Below are 17,954 nucleotides of genomic sequence, written 5' to 3'. Positions count from 1 at the left end.
AGCAGTCATTTAAGGTGTCAAGAAACTTTATCTCTGCATCGCATCTTGAGGTGACCGGTACCCAGTCAATATGGGGATAGTTGAAATCCCCCATTATTATTGAGTTTTTTATTTTAATAGCCTCTCATCTCCCTGAGCATTTCACAGTCACTATCACCATCCTGGTCAGGTGGTCGGTAACATATCTCTACTGCTATATTCTTATTTGAACATGGAATTACTATCCATATTTCCCCTACCTTCCAGTTCTCACTGAGACCCATGCACCATTTCCCTTGACATTGCAAAGCCTTCTTTGTACATTCAGCTGTAAGTGTAGCATTTGAACATCTGAAACTTCGGTACAGAATCAAGGGAAGATTTCTCACTGCAAATCCAGTTTGACCACTTTGTTTCTTTGCAGATTCATGGCTGTCAACTCCTGGAGACTGTCCATAAACACAGCTGTGGGGGGCTGCCCCCTGTGCGTAGTGCACTGGAAAAGTAAGGAGATTCACTAATACTACTGCTTGGCTATTATGCTCTTGTAACAGCTGAAGTTAGTGCCAAAATATCTTCTCTCTTTAGCTATAACAAATAGAGATGTCTAACAAGAGCCCTGTGCAATCTGAAAGGCAGGAGTGGAATGCTAGGCTGACAGCCCTGAAGGCTCAAGTCCTCTGTTTATGTATAGGATAAGTACACCATAGACAGCTGCAGTATAAGCTTCCTTCACACACTGAACTGCCAGTAATCTCACTCCTGAGCTTGTGAGGCATTTCCTATGGTAGATGGGAGTTTACTCTCCCTGGCGTTTTTGCTGAGACTGACAATGAGGGAAAGTTATGACTGGTTTAGGGATGGCTTTGTAAGTCTGTCTCCCACCCCCGCACTTTTCCCCTTACCTAATGCAATTTGCGTGGAAGTTGCAATGGAAGAAGTTCCATTGTATCAGCCGACCCCCTAGAACATAGATTGGAGATTCAGACATGGGGTGATTTGATTGGTTGAATATTACTAGAAATGGGTTCCCTTGGAGGAGGAAATTAGGGCACTGACTTTCCAGGTGCATATCATGGAGCTGCTGAGATGGCAGCTAAGTGAGTAGGAGCAGTTTGATCCTACTTCGTGTGAGGGAGGTAAACAAACTGTACTTTAATGGCACACTCAAGGCCTCCCACCTTTCTCCATGAGCAAATTTCATTTCTTAGCTCTTCAGCTCTCACTGTGCTGACTGACCTCCTTAGGATCATAGAATATCAGGGTTGGAAGGGACCTCAGGAGGTCATCTAGTCCAACCTCCTGCTCAAAGCAGGACCGATCCCCGAATAAATCATCCCAGCCAGGGCTTTGTCAAGCTTGACCTTAAAAACATCTAGGGAAAGAGATTCCACCACCTCCCTAGGTAACGCATTCCAGTGTTTCACCACCCTCCTAGTGAAAAAGTTTTTCCTAATATCCAACCTAAATCTCCCCCACTGCAACTTGAGACCCTTACTCCTTGTTCTGTTGTCTGCTACCACTGATCTAGAGCCATCCTCTTTGGAACCCCCTTTCAGGTAGTTGAAAGCAGCTATCAAATCCCCCCTCATTCTTCTCTTCTGAAGACTAAACAATCCCAGTTCCCTCAGCCTCCCCTCATAACTCATGTGTTCCAGACCCCTAATCATTTTTGTTGCCCTCCGCTGGACTCTTTCCAATTTTTCCACATCCTTCTTGTAGTGTGGGGCACAAAACTGGACACAGTATGCCAGATGAGGCCTCACCAATGTCGAATAGAGGGGAACGATCACGTCCCTCGATCTGCTGGCAATGCCCCTACATATACATCCCAAAATGCCATTGGCCTTCTTGGCAACAAGGGCACACTGTTGACTCATATCCAGCTTCTTGTCCACTGTAACCCATAGGTCCTTCTCTGCAGAACTGCTGCCGAGCCATTCGGTCCCTAGCCTGTAGCGGTGCATTGGATTCTTCCGTCCTAAGTGCAGGACTCTGTACTTGTCCTTGTTGAACCTCATCAGATTTCTTTTGGCCCAATCCTCTAATTTGTCTAGGGCCCTCTGTATCCTATCCCTACCCTCCAGCATATCTACCTCTCCTCCCAGTTTAGTGTCATCTGCAAACTTGCTGAGGGTGCAATCCACACCATCCTCCAGATCATTAATGAAGATATTGAACAAAACCAGCCCCAGGACGAACCCCTGGGGCACTCCACTTCATAGCGGCTGCCAACTAGACATGGAGCCATTGATCACTACCCTTTGAGCCCGACAATCTAGCCAGCTTTCTATCCACCTTATAGTCCATTCCTCCTCCCCATACTTCTTTAACTTGCTGGCAAGAATACTCTGGGAGACAGTGTCAAAAGCTTTGCTAAAGTCAAGGAACAACATGTCCACTGCTTTCCCTTCATCCACAGAGCCAGTTATCTCGTCATAGAAGGCAATTAGATTAGTGAGGCATGATTTGCCCTTGGTGAATCCATGCTGACTGTTCCTGATCACTTTCCTCTCCTCTAAGTGCTTCAGAATTGATTCCCTGAGGACCTGCTCCATGATTTTTTCCAGGGACTGAGGTGAGGCTGACTGGCCTGTAGTTCCCAAGATCCTCCTTTTTCCCTTTTTTAAAGATGGGCACTACATTAGCTTTTTTCCAGTCATCTGGGACCTCCCCCGATCGCCATGAGTTTTCAAAAATAATGGCCAATGGCTCTGCAATCACATCCGCCAACTCCTTTAGCACTCTCGGATGCAACGCATCCGGCCCCATGGACTTGTGCTTGTCCAGCTTTTCTAAATAGTCCCGAACCACTTCTTTCTCCACAGAGGGCTGGTCACCTTCTCCCCATGCTGTGCTGCCCAGTGCAGTAGTCTGGGAGCTGACCTTGTTCGTGAAGACACAGGCAAAAAAAGCATAGAGTACATTAGCTTTTTCCACATCCTCTGTCACTAGGTTGCCTCCCTCATTCAGTAAGGGGCTCACACTTTCCTTGACTTTCTGCTTGTTGCTAACATACCTGAAGAAACCCTTCTTGTTACTCTTAACATCTCTTGCTAGCTGCAACTCCAGGTGTGATTTGGCCTTCCTGATTTCACTCCTGCAAGCCTGAGCAATATTTTTATACTCCTCCCTGGTCATCTGTCCAATCTTCCACTTCTTGTAAGCTTCTTTTTTGTATTTAAGAGCAGCAAGGATTTCACTGTTAAGCCAAGCTGGTCACCTGCCATATTTACTATTCTTTCTACACATTGGGATGGTTTGTCCCTGTAACCTCAATAAGGATTCTTTAAAATACAGTCAGCTCTCCTGGACTCCTTTCCCCCTCATGTTGTTCTCCCAGGGGATCTTGCCCATCAGTTCCCTGAGGGAGTCAAAGTCTGCTTTTCTGAAGTCCAGGGTTTGTATTCTGCTGCTCTCCTTTCTTCCTTGTGTTAGGATCCTGAACTCAACCATTTCATGGTCATTGCCTCATAGAATATCAGGGTTGGAAGGGACCCCAGAAGGTCATCTAGTCCAACCCCCTGCTCAAAGCAGGACCAATTCCCAGTTAAATCATCCCAGCCAGGGCTTTGTCAAGCCTGACCTTAAAAACCTCTAAGGAAGGAGATTCTACCACCTCCCTAGGTAACGCATTCCAGTGTTTCACCACCCTCCTAGTGAAAAAGTTTTTCCTAATATCCAATCTAAACCTCCCCCACTGCAACTTGAGACCATTACTCCTCGTTCTGTCATCTGCTACCATTGAGAACAGTCTAGAGCCATCCTCTTTGGAACCCCCTTTCAGGTAGTTGAAAGCAGCTATCAAATCCCCCCTCATTCTTCTCTTCTGCAGGCTAAACAATCCCAGCTCCCTCAGCCTCTCCTCGTAAGTCATGTGTTCTAGACCCCTAATCATTTTTGTTGCCCTTCGCTGGACTCTCTCCAATTTATCCACATCCTTCTTGTAGTGTGGGGCCCAAAACTGGACACAGTACTCCAGATGAGGCCTCACCAATGTCAAATAGAGGGGAACGATCACGTCCCTCGATCTGCTCGCTATGCCCCTACTTATACATCCCAAAATGCCACTGGCCTTCTTGGCAACAAGGGCACACTGCTGACTCATATTCAGCTTCTCGTCCACTGTCACCCCTAGGTCCTTTTCCGCAGAACTGCTGCCTAGCCATTCGGCCCCTAGTCTGTAGCGGTGCATTGGATTCTTCCGTCCTAAGTGCAGGACCCTGCACTTATCCTTATTGAACCTCATCAGATTTCTTTTGGCCCAATCCTCCAATTTGTCTAGGTCCTTCTGTATCCTATCCCTCCCCTCCAGCGTATCTACCACTCCTCCCAGATTAGTATCATCCGCAAATTTGCTGAGAGTGCAATCTACACCATCCTCCAGATCATTAATGAAGATATTGAACAAAACTGGCCCCAGGACCGACCCCGGGGCACTCCACTTGACACCGGCTGCCAACTAGACATGGAGCCATTGATCGCTACCCGTTGAGCCCGACAATCTAGCCAGCTTTCTACCCACCTTAAAGTGCATTCATCCAGCCCATACTTCCTTAACTTGCTGACAAGAATACTGTGGGAGACCGTGTCAAAAGCTTTGCTAAAGTCAAGAAACAATACATCCACTGCTTTCCCTTCATCCACAGAACCAGTAATCTCATCATAAAAGGCGATTAGATTAGTCAGGCATGATCTTCCCTTGGTGAATCCATGCTGGCTGTTCCTGATCACTTTCCTCTCATGCAGGTGCTTCAGGATTGATTCTTTGAGGACCTGCTCCATGATTTTTCCAGGGACTGAGGTGAGGTTGACTGGCCTGTAGTTCCCAGGATCATCCTCCTTCCCTTTTTTAAAGATTGGCACTACATTAGCCTTTTTCCAGCCTCCCAGGTTCCCATCCACTTTTGCTTCCCCTACTAATTCTTCCTGGTTTGTGAGCAGCAGGTCAAGAAGAACTCTGCCCCTAGTTGGTTCCTCCAGCACTTGCACCAGGAAATTGTCCCCTATATTTTCCAAAAACTTCCTGGATTGCCTGTGCACCCCTGTATTGCTCTCCCAGCAGATATCAGGGTGATTGAAGTCTCCCATGAGAACCAGGACCTGCGATCTAGTAACTTCTGCGAGTTGCCAGAAGAAAGCCTCGTCCACCTCATCCCCCTGGTCTGGTGGTCTATAGTAGACTGCCACCACGACATCACCCTTGTTGCTCACACTTATAAACTTAATCCAGAGACTCTCAGGTTTTTCTGCTGTTTCATACTTGAGCTCTGAGCAGTCATACTGCTCTCTTACATACAGTGTAACTGCCCCACCTTTTCTGCCCTGCCTGTCCTTCCTGAACAGTTTATATCCAGCCATGATAGTACTCCAGTTACGTGACTTATCTCACCAAGTCTCTGTTATTCCAATCACATCATAATTCCTTGACTGTGCCAGGACTTCCAGTTCTCCCTGCTTGTTTGCCAGACTTCATGCATTTGTATATAGGCACTTGAGGTAACCTGCTGATCGCCCCTGTTTCTCAATATGAGGCAGGATGCGTGGTGTGTATTTCGTTCTGATTGTTATATACACTGCCTTCTTTCACTTTCCATTATGCTTGGTCCCCAGGATCCTGGCTGTGTGTCATGGAGTCATGTATAAGCAGCTCTCTGCCTGGATGCTGCATGGACTGCTCCTAGATCAACATGAAGAGTTCTTTGTTAAACAGGGCCCATCTTCTGGGAATGTCCCTGCCCAGCCTGAAGAAGAGGACGATGACCTGGGAATTGGGGGACTAACAGGAAAACAGCTGCGAGAGCTGCAGGACCTGGTGAGATTGCCATGTTTTAACCTGCATTCTCAAAGCATTAGAGATTGTAGTCAGAAATCTGTCTTTTTCTGCTTCAATGAAAGATCCATGACTTAACGGGCATTAATAAGCCATGGTAGGATGACAAATCAATGAGATACTGTAATATGCAGCTATAAACTAGGCAAAAAGGACTGGTGAGGTCATAGAGGTGAGGGATTTGGAATGTTTTAAGGATTGTGCCACACATAAGGCACACATACGTCAAACAAGAAAGGAAGCAGGAAAGTAAGAAAAGGAGAAAAGTTTAGCATGGATAAATGGCTAAGTCCAAGAGGTTCAAACTAAGCAGATCCTCTTCAGAAAAGGGAGATTCAATTCTAGTGAGGCCATTAGAAAGGATCAAATTACACCAAGTAAAGTGAGGAGATGGGTGAGGTAATATTTTTTTATTGGACCAACTTCAAGCTATACGGAATTCTTCAGGTCTGGGAAACTTAGCTGTGACACTTTAGCACCTTTCCTAGACCTGAAGAAAGGCTCTGTATAAATTCAAAAGCTTGTCTCACCAACAGAAGTTGGTCCAGTTAAAGTTATAACTTCACCCACCTTGTCTCTCTAATATCCTGGGACCAATACTACATCACCCTGATCACCTTAATTGATCGGTCCATCAGCCCGCATATAGCTTGCGCCGATCACAACACGTCTTCCATTCTTCTTTTATCCTGGCCTTTCTTCTCTTGGAGGCGGGTTGTGGTTGTCGGAGACTCTCTCCTCAGGGAGACTGAGTCATTTATCTGCCGCTCCGACCGGCAAAACCGAGAAGTCTGCTGCTTGCCAGGAGCTCGGATTCACGATGAGAGAGACCAGAGACTGCCGAGACTCATCAAGACCTCGGATCGCTACCCCTTCCTGCTTCTCCATGTGGGCACCAACGGTACTGCCAAAAATGACCTTGAGTGGATCACTGCAGACTATGTGGCTCTGGGAAGAAGGATAAAGGAGTTTGAAGCACAAGTGGTGTTCTCGTCCATCCTCCCCATGAAAGGAAAAGGCCTGGGTAGAGACCATTGAATTGTGGAACTCAACGAATGGCTACGCAGGTGGTGTTGGAGAGAAGGCTTTGGAGTCTTTGTCCATGGGGTGGTGTTCCAAGAAGGAGGAGTGCTAGGCAGAGATGGGCTCCACCTAATGAAGAGAGGGAAGAGCATCTTTGCAAGCAGGCTGGCTAACCTAGTGAGGAGGGCTTTAAACTAGGTTCACCAGGGGAAGGAGACCAAAGCCCTGAGGTAAGTGGGGAAGTGGGATACCGGGAGGAAAGCGCGAGAGGGGAGGGCTCCTGCCTCATACTGAGAAAGAGGGACGATCAGCGAGTTACCTCAAGTGCCTGTACACAAATGCACAAAGCCTGGGAAACAAGCAGGGAGAACTGGAAGTCCTGGCACAGTCAAGGAATTATGATGTGATTGGAATAACAGAGACTTGGTGGGATAACTCACATGACTGGAGTACTGTCATGGCTGGATATAAACTGTTCAGGAAGGACAGGCAGGGCAGAAAAGGTGGGGGAGTTGCATTGTATGTAAGAGAGCAGTATGACTGCTCAGAGCTCCGGTATGAAACTGCAGAAAAACCTGAGAGTCTGTGGATTAAGTTTAAAAGCGTGAGCAACAAGGGTGATATCGTGGTGGGAGTCTGCTGTAGACCACCGGACCAGGGGGATGAGGTGGACGAGGCTTTCTTCTGGCAACTCACAGAAGTTACTAGATCGCAGGCCCTGGTTCTCATGGGGGACTTCAATCACCCTGATATCTGCTGGGAGAGCAATACAGCGGTGCACAGACAATCCAGGAAGTTTTTGGAAAGTGTAGGGGACAATTTCCTGGTGCAAGTGCTGGAGGAACCAACTAGGGGCAGAGCTCTTCTTGACCTGCTGCTAACAAACTGGGAAGAATTAGTAGGGGAAGCAAAAGTGGATGGGAACCTGGGAGGCAGTGACCATGAAATGGTCGAGTTCAGGATCCCGACACAGGGAAGAAAGGAGAGCAGCAGAATACGGACCCTGGACTTCAGAAAAGCAGACTTTGACAACCTCAGGGAACTGATGGGCAGGATCCCCTGGGAGAATAACATGAGGGGGAAAGGAGTCCAGGAGAGCTGGCCGTATTTTAAAGAATCCTTATGGAGATTACAGGGACAAACCATCCCGATGTGTAGAAAGAACAGTAAATATGGCAGGTGACCAGCTTGGCTTAACAGTGAAATCCTTGCTGATCTTAAACACAAAAAAACTTACAAGAAGTGGAAGATTGGACAAATAACCAGGGAGGAGTATAAAAATATTGCACGGGCATGCAGGAGTGAAATCAGGAAGGCCAAATCACACCTGGAGTTGCAGCTGGCCAGAGATGTTAAGAGTAACAAGAAGGGTTTCTTCAGGTATGTTAGCAACAAGAAGAAAATCATTACTAAACGAGGGAGGCAACCAAGTGACAGAGGATGTGGAAAAAGCTAATGTACTCAATGCTTTTTTTGCCTATGTGTTCTCGAACAAGGTCAGCTCCCAGACTACTGCACTGGGCAGCACAGCATGAGGAGGAGGTGACCAGTCCTCTGTGGAGAAAGAAGTGGTTCGGGACTATTTAGAAAAGCTGGAAGAGCACAAGTCCAGGGGGCCGGATGTGTTGCATTGGAGAGTGCTAAAGGAGCTGGTGGATGTGATTGCAGAGCCATTGGCCATTATCTTGGAAAACTCATGGCGATCGGGGGAAGTCCTGGATGGCTGGAAAAAGGCTAATGTAGTCCCCATCTTTAAAAAAGGGAAGGAGGAGGATCCCGGGAGCTACAGGCCAGTCAGCCTCATCTCAGTTCCTGGAAAAATCATGGAGCAGGTCCTCAAGGAATCAATTCTGAAGCACTTAGAGGAGAGGAAAGCGATCAGGAACAGTCAGTATGGATTCACCAAGGGCAAGTCATGCCTGACTAATCTAATTGCCTTCTATGACGAGATAACTGGCTCTGTGGATGAGGGGAAAGCGGTGGATGTGTTGTTCCTTGACTTCAGCAAAGCTTTTGACACGGTCTCCCACAGTATTCTTGCAAGCAAGTTAAAGAAGTATGGGCTGGAGGAATGGACTATAAGGTGGATAGAAAGCTGGCTAGATTGTCGGGCTCAACGGGTAGTGATCAATGGCTCCATGTCTAGTTGGCAGCCGCTATCAAGTGGAGTGCCCCAAGGGTCGGTCCTTGGGCCGGTTTTGTTCAATATCTTCATTAATGATCTGGAGGATGGTGTGGATTGCACCCTCAGCAAGTTCGCAGATGACACTAAACTGGGAGGAGAGGTAGATATGCTGGAGCGTAGGGATTGGATACAGATGGCCCTAGACAAATTAGAGGATTGGGCCAAAAGAAATCTGATGAGGTTCAACAAGGACAAGTGCAGAGTCCTGCACTTAGGACGGAAGAACCCCATGCACCGCTACAGACTAGGGACCGAATGGCTCAGCAGCAGTTCTGCAGAAAAAGACCTAGGGGTTACAGTGGATGAGAAGCTGGATATGAGTCAACAGTGTGCCCTTGTTGCCAAGAAGGCCAATGGCATTTTGGGATGTATATGTAGGGGCATTGCCAGCAGATCGAGGGACGTGATCGTTCCCCTCTATTTGACATTGGTGAGGCCTCATCTGGAGTACTGTGTCCAGTTTTGGGCCCCACACTATAAGGATGTGGAAAAATTGGAAAGAGTCCAGCGGAGGGCAACAAAAATGATTAGGGGTCTGGAACACATGACTTATGAGGAGAGGCTGAGGGAACTGGGATTGTTTAGTCTGCGGAAGAGAAGAATGAGGGGGGATTTGATAGCTGCTTTCAACTACCTGAAAGGGGGTTCCAAAGAGGATGGATCTAGACTGTTCTCAATGGTAGCAGATGACAGAACGAGGAGTAATGGTCTCAAGTTGCAGTGGGGGAGATTTAGGTTGCATATTAGGAAAAACTTTTTCACTAGGAGGGTGGTGAAACACTGGAATGCGTTACCTAGGGAGGTGGCGGAATCTCCTTCCTCAGAAGTTTTCAAGGTCAGGCTTGACAAAGTCCTGGCTGGGATGATTTAGTTGGGGATTGTTCCTGCTTTGAGCAGGGGGTTGGACTAGATGACCTCCTGAGTCATAAAGCTAGGCTCACTGGCAACCGATGGACTGCAGCTGTTGCTGAGAGGCACCTACAGGAGCTGAAACAACCACTCAGATGACCTCCAAAGCGATGGGAAGATTTTATTGTGAAAAGGCATGGCCGCACATAGAATCAGAGAATTTCAGTGTTGGAAGAGACCTCAGGAGGTCATCTTAAAAACCTCTGAGGATGTAGATTCTACCACCTCCCTAGGGAACCCATTCCAGTGCTTCACCACCCTCCAGTGAAATAGTCTTTCCTAATATCCAACCTAAACCTCCCCCACTGCAACTTGAGGCCATTGCTCCTTGTTCTGTCATCTGCCACCACTGAGAACAGCCAAGCTCCATCCCTTTGGAACCCCCCTTCAGGTAGTTGAAGGCTGCTATCAAATCCCCCCTCACTCTTCTCTTCTGCAGACTAAACAAGCTCAGTTCCCTCAGCCTCTCCTCGTAAGTCATGTTCCCCAGCCCCCTGATCATTTTCGTTGCCCTCCACTGGACTCTCTCCAATTTGTCTACATCCTTTCTGTACTGGGGGGGGGGCAAAACTGGACGCAGTACTCCAGGTTTAGCCTCACCAGTGCCAACTAGAGGGGAATAATCACTTCCCTTGTTCTGCTGGCAGTGCTCCTACTAATGCAGCCCAATATGGCGTTAGCCTTCTTGGCAACAAGGGCACGCTGCTGACTCATATCCAGTTTCTCATCCACTGTAATCTCCAGGTCCTTTTCTGCAGAACTGCTGCTCAGCCAGTCGGTCCTCAGCTTGTAGCGGTGCATGGGATTCTTCTGTCCTAAGAGCAGGACTCTACGCTTGTCCTGGTTGAATCTCAGATTTCTTTTGGCCCAATCCTCAAATTTGTCTAGGTCACTCTGGACCCGATCCCTACCCTCCAGCGTATCTACCTCTCTCCCCCTCTCCCCCCCTCCCCCATCAGCTTAGTGTCATCTGCGAACTTGCTGAGGGTGCAATCCATCCCATCATCCAGATCATTAATAAATATGCTGAAGAAAACCGGCCCCAGGACCGACCCCTGGGGCACTCTGTTTAGTACCAGCTGCCAACTAGACATTGAGCCATTGATCGCTACCAGTTGAGCTTGACAATCTAGCCAGCATTCTGTCCACCTTATAGTCCATTCATCCAATCCGTACTTTTTTAACTTGCTGGCAAGAATACTGTGGGAGATCATATCAAAAGCTTTGCTAAAGTCAAGAGCCAGTTATCTCATCATAGAAGGCAATCAGGTTGGTCAGGCATGACTTGCCCTTAGTGAATCCATGTTGACTGTTCCTGATCACCTTCCTCTCCTCCAAGTGCTTCAGAATTGATTCCCTGAGGACCTGCTCCATGATTTTTCCAGGGACTGAGGTGAGGCTGACCGATCTGTAGTTCACCAGGTTCTCCTCCTTCCCTTTTTAAAAGATGAGCACTATATTTGCCTTTTTCCAATGGTCCGGGACCTCCCCCAGTTGCCATGAGTTTTCAAAGTTAATGGCCAGTGGCTCTGCAATCACATCAGCCAATTTCCTCAGCACCCTCGGATGCATATTGGACAGTAGTTCTTCAGATCTTTATGATCACCTTTCTTATACAGCAAAATGATGTTGGACTTTTTCCAGCTATATGGTATTTTTGCATTTCTAAGTGAGGCTAAACCTTTGAGTAAGGGTTTACCAGAGGTCTTGGCCTCTAGCTCTTATCTCAGTTGTAAGTCTGTCTTTTCCTGGAGCTTTTCCTTCCTTCATCTGATAAACTGTATGTCAAACTTCGCTGATGAGGACTGGGAGTACGTGTTAGTTGGTCTCTTGAAGTGTTGGTAGTGTGACATTTATTTGAGATGCGAACAGTTTGGTGTAGAAATCTTTGCAGACCGTTTCCATCCCTGTTCTGTCAATTACTGCTTTTCTGTCCTTGTTTTTCAGCGCCGTTATTGTCAACCTGTTCAGCGTCAATTTCCATTTGCATTTTTTGAGGCGATCTTTAGCCATCTTTAAGAGCCTTTCATTTCGGTACTTCTCGAAGTCCTCCTTTAGTCTTCTTATCAGCTTGCAGAGGAGGGAGTACTCGAGTTTGTCGCCATCATTTCGCTTCATATTCCTCCACATTCTCTAACAAGTTCCTCGTTTCCTCTGAGATTCTTCCCTTCGCTCTTTTTGGTCTTTCTTTCTAGGCTAATTTCATGCATTGCCTCAGCTTATCAGCAAAGTTTTTGTAGTCCTCATCAGTTATCTATGAGGCTCCAGTCTTCTTTGGAAATGTTTGCTTTCAGGATTACCTTGTCGAATATTTTCAGGGTGCTGTCTCTGATTTGCCATCTGTAGTGCTTTCTTCTCCATCTTTTTATTGAAGTTGAGCCTTGCTCTGAGCAAGCGATGGTCACTACTGGTGTTGAATGATGGCACTAGTGAAATGTCTTCTATGATGCACCGCTTATCAATCAGAATATAGTCAATCTTGTTCTTATTCTTCGCATTGGGTGCGATCCATGTCCACCTCCTCTTGGTCGTCTTCTTAAACCAGGTGTTATCAATGAACATTTCTTTAGTCTCCGCCAGAGTTGCCAGGCGCTCTCCTCATGGATTCCATTCGCTGATGTTCTACCTTCCAATGAACTTTTCGCCTTCTTTCCCTCTTCCGACCTTGGCGTTGAAGTCTCCCTTCACAATCGTATATATGGATTTTTGAGCGAGGGTTTCCTTGAGCTCCTGATAGAATTTTTCCACATCATCTTCACTTGTGCACAACACTGAATACAGCAAGTAAAGTGTACTATTATGCGGCCTAACACAGTATGGCTCTTTGTCCTTCTCTAGCAGTTAGATCAGCAAGGTTTGAGTTTGGTACTGAATTCAAACTAATGAACTTGGTCCTTTAGCTCAAACAGTAGAGGCCACTGTTTTACGATCCACCGTTCCCAGATTCCATTCAGATGGCCTGACTGGGACATTGTTACCAAAGTGTGGCGTGTATGGGGATTGCTTAGAGGCAGTAGCAGACTCAAAGTTCTCGTTGATCCAGCCACTAGTGGGAGACTAGAGGGGAACCAAACCACACTTAGTGTAGATTACACACAGATAGACGGACCTAAGAGGGATTTTTAAGGGCAGATTGCGAAAGACAAATTCTTTCAGTATATTCTACAGGAAGACTGAGAATTGGTAAGTCTGCACAATCCCGAGGAGGTGAAAGGGCTGTTAAGGAGAATAAAGACACACTGCAGAGGAGCTTAATGATATCTTTTCCTCAGTCTTCACCACAGAGAACATTGGAGATTCCTTCCTGAGGGGTGCTTTTTTTCAGATAATGAAGATGACCAGGGAAGAATATAAAAATATTGCTTGGGGATGCAGGAGTGAAATCAGGAAGGCCAAATCACGCTTGGAGTTGCAGCTAGCAAGAGATGTTAAGAGTAACAAGAAGGGTTTCTTCAGGTATGTTAGCAACAAGAAGAAAGTCAAGGAAAGTGTGGGCCCCTTACTGAATGATGGAGGCAACCTAGTGACAGAGGATGTGGAAAAAGCTAATGTACTCAATGCTTCTTTTGCCTCTGTCTTCACGAACAAGATCAGCTCCCAGACTACTGCACTGGGCAGCACAGCATGGGGAGGAGGTGACCAGCCCTCTGTGGAGAAAGAAGTGGTTCGGGACTATTTAGAAAAGCTGGACAAGCACAAGTCCATGGGGCCAGATGCACTGCATCCGAGAGTGCTAAAGGAGTTGGCGGATGTGATTGCAGAGCCATTGGCCATTATCTTTGAAAACTCATGGCGATCGGGGGAAGTCCCAGATGACTGGAAAAAGGCTAATGTAGTGCCCATCTTTAAAAAAACAGAAGGAGAAGGATCTTGGGAACTACAGGCCAGTCAGCCTTACCTCAGTCCCTGGAAAAATCATGGAGCAGGTCCTCAGGGAATCAATTCTGAAGCACTTAGAGGAGAGGAAAGCTATCAGGAACAGTCAGCATGGATTCACCAAGGGCAAGTCATGCCTGACTAATCTAATTGCCTTCTATGACGAGATAACTGGTCTGTGGATGAGGGGAAAGTGGTGGACGTGTTGTTCCTTGACTTTAGCAAAGCTTTTGACACTGTCTCCCAGAGTATTCTTGCCAGCAAGTTAAAGAAGTATGGGCTGGATGAATGGACTATAAGGTGGATAGAAAGTTGGCTAGATTGTCGGGCTCAACGGGTAGTGATCAATGGCTCCATGTCTAGTTGGCAGCCGGTATCAAGTGGAGTGCCCCAAGGGTCGGTCCTTGGGCCGGTTTTGTTCAATATCTTCATTAATGATCTGGAGGATGGTGTGGATTGCACCCTCAGCAAGTTTGCAGATGACACTAAACTGGGAGGAGAGGTAGATATGCTGGAGGGTAGGGATAGGATACAGAGGGCCCTAGACAAATTAGAGGATTGGGCCAAAAGAAATCTGATGAGGTTCAACAAGGACAAGTGCAGAGTCCTGCACTTAGGACGGAAGAACCCCATGCACCGCTACAGACTAGGGACCGAATGGCTCAGCAGCAGTTCTGCAGAAAGGACCTAGGGGTTACAGTGGACGAGAAGCTGGATATGAGTCAACAGTGTGCCCTTGTTGCCAAGAAGGCCAATGGCATTTTGGGATGTATATGTAGGGACATTGCCAGCAGATGGAGGGACGTGATCGTTTCTCTCTATTCGGCATTGGTGAGGCCTCATCTGGCATACTGTGTCCAGTTTTGGGACCCACACTACAAGAAGGATGTGGAAAAATTGGAAAACGTCCAGCGGAGGGCAACAAAAATGATTAGGGAACTGGAACACAGCTTATGAGGAGAGGCTGAGGGAACTGGGATTGTTTAATCTGCGGAAGAGAAGAATGAGGGGGAATTTGATAGCTGCTTTCAACTACCTGAAAGGGGGTTCCAAAGAGGATGGATCTAAACTGTTCTCAGTGGTAGCTGATGACAGAACAAGGAGTAATGGTCTCAAGTTGCAGTGCGGGAGGCTTAGTTTGGATATTAGGAAAAACTTTTTCACTAGGAGGGTGGTGAAACACTGGAATGCGTTACCTAGGGAGGTGGTGGAATCTCCTTCCTTAGATATTTTTAAGGTCAGGCTTGACAAAGCCCTGGCTGGGATGATTTAGTTGGGGATTGGTCCTGCTTTGAGCAGAGGGTTGGACTAGATGACCTCCTGAGGTCCCTTCCAACCCTGATATTCTATGATTGTGAGGCACCCTCAGATTGAAGTGTCAGCAGAGGAGGGAGATATTAGAATGAACTGATAAATTAAGAACAAGTCAGCAGGACTGAGCAGTCTTCATCTAAGAGTGTTGGAGGGACTTGAGAACAAAGTGGCTGAACTGTTAACAAAAATATGCAAATACTTCCTGAAATCCACTACTAAATTGGAGAACCAGAGAGAGTAGCAATTCAGCTCTTCAAAAATGGTACTGAGGTGATCCTTGGATTATGGACCAGTGAACCTTACTCATCAGTACCAAGACAACTGGGTGAAATACTGATTAGAGAGTTATGAAATATCTAGATTAACATAAGGACAAAGTAACACTGCTCCTGTTAAGGAAAATCATGCATTTCTACTTTACAGAATGTCTGAATATGTTAACAGAATATTGGATAAAAGAGAACCAGTTAATATAACACTGTATTTTCAAAAAGCCTTTCATATGCAGCTTTCAAGGAAACAAATTACTGAAGGGGTGAGAGGCTGCTGGCATAGATTAGGAACAGGCTAAAACACCACTGGAATCAGTTAGACTTACCTGTATCTTAATAATGTAGGGTGGGTTTGCCTTTTTGCCACCTTATTTACATTGGTTTTCCTCTCTCTTGTTTTTTCGTCCCTGGCACCTTTCTTTCTGTTTGTTCCCCCAATCCCTCTTTCTGCCTGGCCTTGTGTTTTCTACTGCTTCCCCGTTCATCTCGTTGGGGGTTGTGATAGCGCCTGATTGAGGAGGAGAACATGTTAGCACCATCTCTGAAACAGTTTTCTCTGCGAGTGGAAATGTTACCATCATACATACCTGTGCGGGTTGCTGAGAAAATCCTCTTTGTGGGAGAATCAGTACAGATGTTTGAGAATCAAAATGTGAACCTGACCAGAAAAGGTAGGAAACAGCTGTCTGGCTTGTTTACTTGGCTCCTTGCCAGAACTTGGCTTCCCCATGGTCTTTGTTCATTTTGATTAACCGGAGAATACTTTCCAAAGAGTTGTATGATACATCTCTCAATACTATGATCTTTGGTTTGTCTGGACACGTCTGAGAAGAGTTGGTGCACCTCCCGGGCAAGAACCAGCACTTACTTTGGACTTACAAGCCATGCTTTGAAGCCATGGAAGTTTCTACTCCCTCCCATTTAGCTCTTAAAGTTGTGGTTATCACAGCGGCCAAGAGTGTGTATTCAAGTATTTCTGGCTGACTCACCCTTCAGTGTTACATAGAGAAAAGCTTGTCTATATCAACACCTAAGATCCTGCCAGAAGGATGCCCAAATTCTATCTCATCCAGTATCCTAGTCTTCCCCCCCCCCCCCCCCCAAACCATATCTCACAACTTTCCAGCAGAAGCAACATGGCACAAGTTGGCTATAAAGAGGCTTAGAGCAACTATCGGTATCCAGTCTTGTTAGTGATATAAATGCTGTTCTAGCTCCTTATGGTGTAGAAACCCGTTCCATCCGATGAGGCAAGCTCTCAGAGCTGATGTGATGCCAGTATTCTTGTGTAGACAAGGCCAAAGACTCAGGTTCCTACCACAGAGCTCCATTCACATTTTCACTCAGCCCTGATCTCTCAGCTTTGGAGTCACGCACAGATGCCGGTACAGGGACAGCAGTGGTCATGTGTCCATCCCCCACCCCGGACAAATGACTTCATAGCTATTAGGACCACAGGCAAAAGTTTGTCAGACAATTGTTGGGGAGGCAATAGTTAGTGCAACTTAGCCCTGAAACTTTGTAGCACAGTTGACTGTGTGGATGCAGTAAAATCTGTGCACTATCAAAATCAACAGCTTTGCTGGCATACTTCCTGAATTCCCCCTCCTCTCCCCACCTCACTTCAGTCTCCCTTAATATTTCCTCTTCATCAGAAGTGGACCCCCATCAAGCATCCTGGAGAGCCTCCCACCTTGGGTTCAGAGGTCTTTACATGGTGATTCCACTGGGAGTGTACACTGCCACACCCCTTCACGGTTTCTCCCTCGCTTATGCCTTAGCCAGTGAGTCAGCTGAGGCACACACTGGTTTGCCAGCACAAGGGTGTCTGCCACTAGCAGGCGCAGTAAGAGGTGGCATGGAGCTGGTAGCTGAGGGGTGGTGAGGAGAGCAGCTACCACCTCTCAACCCCATCCCGCAGTCCATCCATGGATCACCAGCTGGAATTCCTGCTCTGATGCTCCACCTGCTGTTTGTCAGAGTGAATACTAACTGGTGAACCATCAGTGTCTTGCCAGCTGAGGTGTGGCACCGCTGAAGCAGGGGGGTTTATTATTGGTGGGGCAGGGCACATGTGAGAGAGCATGGGTCGGGGAGAAGGGGTAGAAGGATCAGAGTCCATTCCTGGGTAGGAGAGATTCTGTGGGGGGCCATTCCCAAAGAGGGCATGGTGTGGAGGTAGAAACAGAATGGGACTTGCAACCAACAAACTAAGTTGTCACTGCTGAGCCGGCCAAGATGAGCCTGCACCCAGTTATGGGGGGCGGGGGTGCGCAATGTAGACACAAAGGCAAACCTTAGACCAGGTGAGGGTGACTAGTGAGGATGCGCTTCATTCAGTATTCTTGTGTAGACAAGGCCAAAGACCGTAAGAGAGAGGGGCTTGGTTTTTAGCTTAGTTGGTCAAAAAATCTGATCTGAGTCCTGGATTGGGATGGAACTAGCAGGAAACATCATTGCTTGCAGAGTGACAGATGCTTTGCTATTGTGACAAGCCACTCTGTAGGCTCTCTGGAAATGTTCCACTTACCAGATGGCCTAGAGCTGTAGGTAAGAAGTATTT

General features: G+C 47.0%; 1 protein-coding gene across 2 annotated transcripts in view; it reads left to right on the top strand.

Annotated features, from left to right (window-relative positions):
- TUBGCP4 (tubulin gamma complex component 4) overlaps window positions 1–17,954 on the top strand; it is a 45,418-nt gene that overhangs the window by 11,134 nt on the left and 16,330 nt on the right. Inside the window, exons 6-8 of one of the 2 annotated variants that reach the window (XM_048866601.2) lie at window positions 404–483; window positions 5,593–5,794; window positions 15,897–16,062. In XM_048866601.2, coding sequence (XP_048722558.1) covers window positions 404–483; window positions 5,593–5,794; window positions 15,897–16,062 — 448 coding nt within the window. The remainder of the gene's footprint in view (window positions 1–403; window positions 484–5,592; window positions 5,795–15,896; window positions 16,063–17,954) is intronic. The other variant, XM_048866602.2, reaches the window with a different exon arrangement.

This window comes from Caretta caretta, chromosome 10 (genome assembly GCF_965140235.1).
Source record: "Caretta caretta isolate rCarCar2 chromosome 10, rCarCar1.hap1, whole genome shotgun sequence".
In the NCBI taxonomy this organism is placed as follows: domain Eukaryota; kingdom Metazoa; phylum Chordata; order Testudines; family Cheloniidae; genus Caretta; species Caretta caretta.
The sequence above is the reverse complement of the archived record's forward strand: the minus strand, read 5'-3'. Positions and strand labels throughout refer to the sequence as shown.